The sequence below is a fragment of the Coregonus clupeaformis genome, chromosome 2 (genome assembly GCF_020615455.1).
Source record: "Coregonus clupeaformis isolate EN_2021a chromosome 2, ASM2061545v1, whole genome shotgun sequence".
NCBI lineage: Eukaryota > Metazoa > Chordata > Actinopteri > Salmoniformes > Salmonidae > Coregonus > Coregonus clupeaformis.
This window is the reverse complement of record NC_059193.1, coordinates 12,338,306-12,349,796: the sequence shown is the minus strand read 5'-3', so window position 1 is coordinate 12,349,796 and position 11,491 is coordinate 12,338,306. Positions and strand designations below refer to the sequence as shown.

Sequence of the window (11,491 nt, the reverse complement as noted above, 5' to 3'; positions counted from 1 at the left end):
ACAATAGTACGCAAGTATAAACACCATGGGACCACGCAGCCATCATACCGTACAGGAAGGAGACGCGTTCTGTCTCCTAGAGATTAACGTAATTTGGTGCAAAAAGTGCAAATCAATCCCAGAACAACAGCAAAGGACCTTGTGAAGATGCTGGAGGAAACAGGTACAAAAGTATCTATATCCACAGTAAAACGAGTCCTATATCGACATAACCTGAAAGGCCGCTCAGCAAGGAAGAAGCCACTGCTCCAAAACCGTCATAAAAAAGCCAGACTTCGGTTTGCAACTGCACATGGGGACAAAGATCGTACTTTTAGGAGAAATGTCCTCTGGTCTGATAAAACAAAAATAGAACTGTTTGGCCATAATGACCATCGTTATGTTTGGAGGAAAAAGGGGGTTGCTTGCAAGCCGAAGAACACCATCCCAACCGTGAAGAACGGGGGGTGCTTTGCTGCAGGAGGGACTGGTGCACTTCACAAAATAGATGGCATCATGAGGAAGGAAAATTATGTGGATATATTGAAGCAACATCTCAAGACATCAGTCAGGAAGTTAAAGCTTGGTCGCAAATGGGTCTTCCAAATGGACAATGACCCCAAGCATACTTCCAAAGTTGTGGCAAAATGGCTTAAGGACAACAAAGTCAAGGTATTGGAGTGGCCATCACAAAGCCCTGACCTCAATCCTATAGAAAATGTGTGGGCAGAACTGAAAAAGCGTGTGCGAGCAAGGAGGGCTACAAACCTGACTCAGTTACACCAGCTATGTAAGGAGGAATGGGCCAAAATTCACCCAACTTATTGTGGGAAGCTTGTGGAAGGCTACCCGAAACGTTTGACCCAAGTTAAACAATTTAAAGACAATGCTTCCAAATACTTATTGAGTGTATGTAAACTTCAGACCCACTGGGAATGTGATGAAAGAAATAAAAGCTGAAATAAATCATTCTCTCTACTATTATTCTGACATTTCACATTCTTAAAATAAAGTGGTGATCCTAACTGACCTAAGACAGGGATTTTTTACTAGGATTAAATGTCAGGAATTGTGAAAAACTGAGTTTAAATGTATTTGGCTAAGGTGTATGTAAACTTCCAACTTCAACTGTATAGAAATGTACCCTCAGGCCATGCCCACATAGGATGACAATGACCTCATCCACAGGGCTTGAGTGGTCACTGAATGGTTTGATGAGCATGAAAACTATGTAAACCATATGCCATGGCCGTCTGTCACCAGATCTCAACCCAATTTAACACTTATGGGAGATTCTGGAGCGGCGCCTGAGATAGCGTTTTCCACCACCATCAACAAAACACCAAATTATGGAATTTCTCGTAGAAGAATGGTGTTGCATCCCTCCAATAAAAATCCAGACACTTGTAGAATCTACACCAAGGTGCATTGAAGCTGTTCTGGCTCGTGATGGCCCAACACCCTATTAAGACACTTTATGTTGGTGTTTTCTTTATTTTGGCAGTTACCTGCATATGCAAACAATATACATGTAACTGCCAAAATAAAGGAAATGCCCTATTAAAGGCCCAGTGAAGTTTAAAAAAAAAGATTTTCCTGTGCTTTATATATATTTCCATACTATGGGGTTGGAATAATACTGTGAAATTGTGAAAAGTATGATAATGCCCTTTTAGTGTAAGAGCTGTTTGAAGAGACCGCCTGAAATTTCAGACTGTTTAGGTGGGATGGAGTTTTGGGATGGAGTTTTAAATGAGTTAATAGACCAATAAGAAAGAGAGTACCAAACCTCTGCCATTAACAGCTAGTTTCCTCCTCCTCACTCAGACCACTCCCAGACAGACCTAGCAAAATTATTGCTTGAGAAATTGAGAAGCATTTGTTTATTTTATTTTATTACAATTTTTAATGAAAACAATCCCAGTAAGGTACTTAAAGATATTCTCTGGTACTTTTGTATACTCTTTAGCCAGTAGTTCTGCAAGTAGCACTCACAAGCCAAAAGTGGTCCAGGGAAATGTGCAGTTTTGTGCACCAAGTCATTGCTCTCTCTCTTGCTCTGCTGTGTGTGCATGATGTGCCTCTTGCTAGCTGTCACTCATATCGCGAGGGGCTGAAGCTCATTGGATGAACTAGAATTGCTAGGGGGCTGGCCCACGTGGGGGAAAATTAAGGGAAAATTGCTCACCACAGCTTCCAGAAAAACAGTTGCTTTCAAACTAGGGATTTCGTGGCTAATTGAGGTAAGACAGTAATTCTGCTCATAGTTTATGCATGTATGAATTACACATTGACACATCCAGCCCAAAGCAGGAGGTTTAAAAAATAATTAGTAGTTGCCAAAGTTACTGGGGCATGTCTTTAATTGTTAACCAGAAATTACTTGATATTTAAGCAATAAGGCACAAGGGGGTGTGGTATATGGCCAATATACCACTGGCTAAGGGCTGTTCATATACACAACGCAAACCCCGGAGGTGGCTTATTGCTATTATAAACTGGTTATCAACGTAATTAGAGCAGTAAAAATTAATGTTTTTTGTCATAAGGTCTGCTGTACCAAGGCTGTCAGCCAATCAGCATTCACGGCTCGAACCACCCAGTTTATAATGAGATATAAACAGCTACATTGGACATTTAAGACACTTTATGTTGGTGTTTCCTTTATTATGTCAGTTACCTGTATGTTGACCATTACAATGAGACGTTCATTTATGTCAGATTCAACATCGCACTTTTGACCTCTTACGCCTCTCTGTTACAAAACGTTACACTGTACAAATTTGCTGTTTGAAAAATCTAAATAATTGCCACCATACATCAAATGAAGCGGCACAGTCTGCGATAACCAATCAAATCGCGCATTACTGTCGCGAAGCTGACCAATCCGCACCGCCAACAAATCATGTCAAGCAACATTCCAACCAATGGGATGGGATGACAGGGGCAGACGTAGCGCATACAAATGTCTTGTGAAAAGCAATAATTGTGGTGGTGAATTCAGTCTATAGTAAACACAGTACTTGAGGACTCCATAGAAAGGTATGTTTAAGCTTTTGTTGCCTTTGTCTCATTCCTTGTCGTGAAATGACTTCCAAGTCTGCCAAGCTCTCATGTTTGCTATCTAACGCCGGGCTGTTAGCTAGCTAACGTTAGCTCGCTAGAGACCGAATCAACTGAAAAGATAAAACGTCGTCATTGAGTATAGCTAGCTAGATTGTTAGCTTATGTTTCTAACAAAAAACGTTTGTATGCTTCTAACTAGCGCATTAGTGCCACTTGCCCAGAAGGTTCGTTTTAGACAACGTAGCTAGCTGTGCTCCGCCCTACGTACTGTAACGTTACAAAGTTAGCTACGCTAGCAAGCTAGATGTTGCCCCTCTTGGCGCATGCGCGGCTACTAGGTAGGGCTCTCACATGGCTAGCAACTATTACCACAGATTAATAGGGGAAACGCTATGAATTATCCTAGTTATAAGTATATTTGATTATACCGTCTATATAGAGAGGTGAGCCATCCTCTTTGTTAATCAGCAGGATAATAACATCAGTTAAAGTAGGATGATGAAGTAATGTGGTAGGCTATAATACATCTGTAATCTAATTTTCCTCTATCCAGGCCTCTACCATGGGTGAACCACAGCAAGTGAGTGCCCTGCCTCCCCCTCCCATGCAGTACATCAAGGAGTACACGGACGAGAACATCCGCAAGGGGCTCGCCCCCAAACCCCCTCCTCCCATCCGAGACACCTACATGATGTTCGGCAACCAGTTCCAGTGTGACGACCTGATCATCAGACCGCTGGAGAGCCAGGGCATCGAGCGGCTCCACCCCATGCAGTTCCACCACAAACGGGAGCTCAAGAAGCTCAACATGTCCATCCTGGTGAATTTCTTGGATCTCCTGGACATCTTGATCAAGAGCCCTGGCAGTATAAAGAGAGAGGAGAAGCTGGAGGACCTGAAGCTGTTGTTTGTCCATATGCACCATCTGATCAATGAGTACCGTCCGCACCAGGCCAGAGAGACCCTGAGGGTGATGATGGAAGTGCAGAAGAGACAGCGCCTAGAGACGGCAGAGAGGTTCCAGAAACATCTGGAGAGGGTGGTAGAGATGATCCAGGGGTGCCTGGCCTCCCTGCCCCACGACCTGCCCCAGACTGAGGGCTCGAGTGGGGCAGGGGATGGGGCGAGGGGTGGTGGGGCGTTGGGGTTGGCCGCCAGGCTAAAGACTGAACCCATGGACGTGGAGGAGTCTGGGGCTAGCTGTATGGCTGTTGGGCCACAACAGGACAAAAGCACGGGTGGTGCTGCTAAGAAAGACAGAGTATGGGACAAGGATGCAGCCATGTGTAGTATTATCGATGAGATTGCCTGAGTTTTGTATTTAGAGCTGGGGTCTCTACAGCAGGGTGCAATGATGAAGAACGTTCAGATAGAAATGTGTTCTGTAGAACAATGATTGTCTGTTGGTCTCGGTTGAATTGTTTTGTATGCTTAATGTAGTTATGATCACATACGCTGTCTGCAGTTTTATAGTATTTTTCTTAAGTCAAAGCTTTACTGAAACGATGTGTCATGGACTATGAAGACACACCTTCCTTGAGTTGAGACATTTGGGATATCATTGGGGTTTGAATGCTGCTAAATTCATAATTTCATAAATAAGTTTTAATAAAGCAATTTCCAAGTCCTGTAACATAATTTATTAATTTTCACTATCATGGTTTGGATTGACTGTTGAATTAAAGAAATAATTAGGCCTACCACCCTTTTCTGTTTTTAATCTAAGAATGGTTCTGTTATGCCACTGGTGGATTCTGCTGATTTCTTTCAGGTTGTCTTAAAACTGGGTCCTGGCTAGAAACCACTGTTTTCTACTTTTCAAATTGTATTTCTTACCTTGTGAGTCCCTGTGTAAACAAACAAAATATATATATTTTTAGGAGCTAAACCACACTATACAATGTAGTCCAAGAATGCTCAAGAGATCTTGCTCGTCCTATGGTCAAACCTGAACCCTGTTCACACGTCATAAGCTAATGTGATTGAATGTCTTTTTTAGAGAGGGAGGGGGGCAGGTCCGTGAAGCTTTGTGTGTAGCAGCTTGCTGTGTAAGCTAATATACTTCTAGCAATCTGAGCTAATGTCCCAGTCAGAGACACGCCCTACGCTGCCTCAGTCTGTCACTGTTTGGCTGGGGAGGTCAGTGTGTAGTTACATACAGACACACTCCAGGGGGGAAGTTTCCTCTAGCCTAGTAAAAAGCATGAGCTGGCACACACCCAAAACATTTAGTAGAGGTGCTGACTAACGCAGAGTAAACTGTAGAAAAAATGAGTTAAACACTGTAAGTGCGCCCCACAATTTCATGGGTAAATCACCAACTTTTAGACAATTCCCTGTACCCTGAAGAAGGCACTGTTGCTGAAACTTTGGTGATTTACCCATTAAATTGTTGGGAGCAGTTACATAGTGTGCAACTCTTTTATTAAGTTTCCCCTAGCAACAGATGTATCAGTTTCCCTAACCTTAACCATTAGTGGGGGAAATGGCTGGGGTGACTTCACCCTACACCCGGACAGACCGCTTGGCTCTGTCTGCGCTCTCTCCCAGTTACCAACATACTAATAGTGTAATGGGCATGGTCTGTGCTATGTAACTAACACATGCAGTAATGTGAGATTGCTCATTGGCTGTGTTTAGCTCCTATTAGAAGACAGATAGTTGGTGACAGACAGAGAAATTGAATTCTTACACAACATGGGCTGAGCTAGTACTGCAGGCAGGCCTGGGTTGTGTAAGCTAAGGTTTGTGTAAGTGTACTTTAGTCCCATAGACAGAGAGACAAACTGAACCACTAGGTGGATTCAGATTTCCTTATTATGGCACACATACGGGCCTTGAATTGATGTGCTGTTCGGTTTCAATCATAGAGGACAGCCATACCGCTATCCATGAAATGTCAATCTGAATTTCCATTCCTGTGTTATGAAAACATGTTTGTTATTGAACTCGTTGGAAAACATAATTGCCTTGTTTATGTTTTTCTGTGTGTAATGTAGCCTAGATACTGCCATCTCTGATTCAACATGTCTGTGAAGCCTTTAGTCACATCCAGCATGCTTTATTTCAACAGGAGCAGAAAGCATAATACATTACCTAACACTACTGCCCCAGATATCCAACTCCTACTCAACCTACATTTTCAAGTGGTTGCTATAGTTACAGAATGATTATGAATCGTAGAAGGCCTATGAAAGACATACAGTACCGGTCAAAAGTTTGGACACACCTACTCATTCCAGGGTGTGCCTTGATGACAGCTATGCACACTCTTGGCATTCTCTCAACCAGCTTCATGAGGTAGTCACCTGGAATTCATTTCAATTAACAGGTGTGCCTTGTTCAAAGTTAATTTGTGGAATTTATTTATTCTTAATGCGTTTGAGCCAATCAGTTGTGTTGTGACAAGGTAGGGGGGTATACAGAAGATAGCCCGATTTGGTAAAAGACCAAGTCCATATTATGACAAGAACAGCTCAAATAAGCAAAGAGAAACGACAGTCCATCATTACTTTAAGACATGAAGGTTGGTCAGTCTGGAACATTTCAAGAACTTTGAAAGTTTCTTCAAGTGCAGTCGCAAAAACCATGAAGTGCTATGATGAAAGTCGCTCTCATGAGGACCACCACAGGAAAGGAAGACCCAGAGTTACAGTGGGGAAAAAAAGTATTTAGTCAGCCACCAATTGTGCAAGTTCTCCCACTTAAAAAGATGAGAGAGGCCTGTAATTTTCATCATAGGTACACGTCAACTATGACAGACAAAATAAGGAAATAAATTCCAGAAAATCACATTGTAGGATTTTTAATGATTTTATTTGCAAATTATGGTGGAAAATAAGTATTTGGTCAATAACAAAAGTTTCTCAATACTTTGTTATATACCCTTTGTTGGCAATGACACAGGTCAAACGTTTTCTGTAAGTCTTCACAAGGTTTTCACACACTGTTGCTGGTATTTTGGCCCATTCCTCCATGCAGATCTCCTCTAGAGCAGTGATGTTTTGGGGCTGTCGCTGGGCAACACGGACTTTCAACTCCCTCGAAAGATTTTCTATGGGGTTGAGATCTGGAGACTGGCTAGGCCACTCCAGGACCTTGAAATGCTTCTTACGAAGCCACTCCTTCGTTGCCCGGGCGGTGTGTTTGGGATCATTGTCATGCTGAAAGACCCAGCCACGTTTCATCTTCAATGCCCTTGCTGATGGAAGGAGGTTTTCACTCAAAACCTCACGATACATGGCCCCATTCATTCTTTCCTTTACACGGATCAGTCGTCCTGGTCCCTTTGCAGAAAAACAGCCCCAAAGCATGATGTTTCCACCCCCATGCTTCACAGTAGGTATGGTGTTCTTAGGATGCAACTCAGCATTCTTTGTCCTCCAAACACGACGAGTTGAGTTTTTACCAAAAAGTTCTATTTTGGTTTCATCTGACCATATGACATTCTCCCAATCCTCTTCTGGATCATCCAAATGCACTCTAGCAAACTTCAGACGGGCCTGGACATGTACTGGCTTAAGCAGGGGGACACGTCTGGCACTGCAGGATTTGAGTCCCTGGCGGCGTAGTGTGTTACTGATGGTAGGCTTTGTTACTTTGGTCCCAGCTCTCTGCAGGTCATTCACTAGGTCCCCCCGTGTGCTTGTGATCATTTTGACCCCACGGGGTGAGATCTTGCGTGGAGCCCCAGATCGAGGGAGATTATCAGTGGTCTTGTATGTCTTCCATTTCCTAATAATTGCTCCCACAGTTGATTTCTTCAAACCAAGCTGCTTACCTATTGCAGATTCAGTCTTCCCAGCCTGGTGCAGGTCTACAATTTTGTTTCTGGTGTCCTTTGACAGCTCTTTGGTCTTGGCCATATTGGAGTTTGGAGTGTGACTGTTTGAGGTTGTGGACAGGTGTCTTTTATACTGATAACAAGTTCAAACAGGTGCCATTAATACAGGTAACGAGTGGAGGACAGAGGAGCCTCTTAAAGAAGAAGTTACAGGTCTGTGAGAGCCAGAAATCTTGCTTGTTTGTAGGTGACCAAATACTTATTTTCCACCATAATTTGCAAATAAATTCATTAAAAATCCTACAATGTGATTTTCTGGAGAAAAAAATTCTCAATTTGTCTGTCATAGTTGACGTGTACCTATGATGAAAATTACAGGCCTCTCTCATCTTTTTAAGTGGGAGAACTTGCACAATTGGTGGCTGACTAAATACTTTTTTCCCCACTGTACCTCTGCTGCAGAGGATAAGTTCATTAGAGTTACCAGCCTCAGAAATCGGCTATTAACTGCACCTCAGATTGCAGCCCAAATAAATGCTTCACAGAGTTCAAGTAACAGACACATCTCAACATCAACTTTTCAGAGGAGACTGCGTGAATCAGGCCTTCATGGTCGAATTGCTGCAAAGAAACCACTAAAGGACACCAATAAGAAGAAGAGACTTGCTTGGGCCAAGAAACACGAGCAATGGACATTAGACCGGTGGAAATCTGTCCTTCGGTCTGATGAGTCCAAATTTGAGATTTTTGGTTCCAACCGCCGTGTCTCTGTGAGACGCAGAGTAGGTGAACGGATAATCTCTGCATGTGTGGTTCCCACCGCGAAGCATGGAGGAGGAGGTGTAACACTGTCATTGATTTATTTAGTATTCAAGGCACACTTAACCAGCATGGCTACCACAGCATTCTGCAGCGATATGCCATCCCATCTGGTTTGCGCTTAGTGGGACTATCATTTGTTTTTCAACAGGAAATGACCCAAAACACACCTCCAGGCTGTGTAAGGGCTTTTGACCAAGAAGGAGAGTGATGGAGTGCTGCAACAGATGACCTGGCATCCACAATCACCTGACCTCAACCCAATTGAGATGGTTTGGGATGAGTTGGACCGCAGAGTGAATGAAAAGCAGCCAACAAGTGCTCAGCATATGTGGGAACTCCTTCAAGACTGTTGTAAAAGTATTCCAGGAGACTACCTCATGAAGCTGGTTGAGAGAATGCCAAGAATGTGCAAAGCTGTCATCAAGGCAAACGGTGGCTACTTTGAAGAATGTATAATAGAAAATATATTTTGATTTGTTTAACACGTTTTTGGTTACTACATGATTCCATATGTGTTATTTCATAGTTTTGATGTCTTCACCATTATTCTACAATGTAGAAAATAGTAAAAAAATAAAGAAAAACCCTTGAATGAGTAGGTGTGTCCAAACCTTTGACTGGTACCATAGGTGATGCATTATGTGGGTCTGTAGATGCTAGGTGTGCAGGCTGTTGTTCCAACATTACTTCAACACACCTGATTCAGTGATTCAGGCTAAAGGCTGGGTTGCCCTATCATCAGATTGACTATGTTTAGATGTGTCGGTCTTTAAATAAATGGCCTTATTGGCCTACCTTCCTACATATAGTAGGGATGGCTCCAATCCCTTTTTTCTGCGTCCCAAATGGCATAGTGCACTACTTTTGACCAGACCTCATATTCCCTACATAGTGCAGAGCCCTGGTCAAAACTAGTGCACTATATAGGGAATAGGGTGCAATTTAAAACACAACCCTTATCTTGGCCAGTGACACCCACACAGTGATTGACCCAAAAACGGACATGGTGTTACCTGTGCCATGGAGAGCAAAGGGGGAAAGGTCAGAGAGTTTACAGCTTTATTTAGACTACCGTAGGATGAGGGGTGAGCTGGCTGAATAACTGTTTACATTGTTATATGGGGATGAGTGCCAATTAAGCCTGCCCTGCTGTTAGAAAACACGTATCTTTGTTGGGGTTAAAGAAATGCTAAGTAGACTGTAATAATCTTCTAATACGTTTGTTGTTCCACAATCTCTCGTGGACAGATGAAATGGCGAGAATCTGTCAAGGCTCACGAAGAATTATGTGATTACAAGCAGCAGTAGTTCCTGGTTTGGGGTTTTCGTCATTGATTATTTGGACGAATCAAGATTGGGTGCTTGAACTAACCTAACGTAGCAGGCGTAAAACAAATGCCTAAAACTAGATCCCCTGACACAGGTCGTCGGGTTGTCACTAGTTACCACAGCCATAAAGTCATAAACCCAGCCTAATTCTACAATTTCTCTTCATAAATGTGATTTTAAACCTAACCTTAACCCCACTGCTAACCTTATGACTAACCCTAACCTTAAATTAATACCAAAAAGAAAAAGAAAAAATCATATTTTTTACGATAGCCTATTTTGACTTTGTGGGTGTGGTAACTAGTAACCCCTGGCACAGAGGTCTTGAAGATAAGAAAAAAAACCTGTCGTGGGAGGTTCTCTTCTGCACTGTTCAACCAATCCAGTAAATGTGGAGGAGTTAATATGGAGTGCTGCTTTGTTAACACAGACAGAACAATGAGCCAAATGTTTCACCAGATGTATAAATCTGAAGCATCCAGTTGGCATTTCCACTCACCACCAAATGTGGTGATGAGAGGAAGCCCCAGTGGCCGGCAGTGGGAGAAGATGGCTTTACACTAGTTACCACAGCCACAAAGTCAAAATTGCTATTTTTGTTTTTGTTCTTAATTGAAGGTTAGGGTTAGGCATAAGATTAGCAGTGGGGTTAGCGTTAGGGTTAGGCATAACATTAGCAGTGTGGTAAAGGTTAGGGTTAGGAAGGGTCCAAATGTAAGAAGAGAAATTGTAGAAATAGGCGGGGTTATGACTTTGTGGCTGTGGTAATTAGTGACGACAGAGAAGATGAAACGAGATGGATTTTGGCCGACATTCTGCAAATACATGCTAGTAAGCACCAATAGGATCTCACTAGCTCGTGCTTTGCTCTGCCCACCTCCTTGCTTTTTCTTCCCACTATGATTAATTTGCTCCCATTGGAAATGATAGGCTGTAGTCTATCTTGGGTTTGTTATGCAAATATTTGTTGTTAACGTCCAAAAGCGGAAGTCGTGTCACAGGCTCTCTTTCCATTTCCCCTGAAAACATCCAGTTGTTGGGGACTCAGCAAGGTCAGTGCTATGCGGAATCCTTGGGACGTCCCTACCCTACCCACTGGGCACAGACGTCAATTGAACATCTTTCCACGTTGGTTAAACGTAATATCATTGAAATGACATGGAAACAACGTTGATTCAACCAGTGTGTGCCCAGTGGGTAACCATAACCCTAACCTTAACCCCTACATGAACCATTTTACATTTCTACTTCAATGGGGGTAGGGACGTCCCAAGGATGTGGTCCTCTGTAGCTCAATTGGTAGAACATGGCGCTTGTAACCCCAGGGTAGTGGGTTCGATCCCCGGGACCACCCATACCTAAAAATGTATGCACACTTGACTGTAAGTCGCTTGGATAAAAGCGTCTGCTAAATGGCATATTATTATTATTATTATTATTATTATTATTCTGGATAGCACAGACCGACTCAGAGATATTAGGGAAAGGAGGAGATAGGAATCAAATTGGGCA

The 11,491-nt window shown here is 42.8% G+C and overlaps 1 protein-coding gene across 1 annotated transcript; it reads left to right on the top strand.

Annotated features, from left to right (window-relative positions):
• The first annotated feature begins 2,919 nt into the window (after positions 1 to 2,919).
• Positions 2,920 to 4,746, top strand: med7 (mediator complex subunit 7). Its single transcript, XM_041844288.1, has 2 exons — positions 2,920 to 3,021; positions 3,599 to 4,746. Exon 2 carries the CDS (start codon positions 3,608 to 3,610, stop codon positions 4,355 to 4,357), a length of 750 nt encoding a protein of 249 aa, XP_041700222.1. The 5' UTR covers positions 2,920 to 3,021; positions 3,599 to 3,607; the 3' UTR covers positions 4,358 to 4,746.
• Positions 4,747 to 11,491: the final 6,745 nt, after the last annotated feature.

Bases quoted from the DNA above. Each gene is read 5' to 3' on its own strand.
- med7 (XM_041844288.1), top strand. From the start codon at position 3,608: ATGGGTGAACCACAGCAAGTGAGTGCCCTGCCTCCCCCTCCCATGCAG.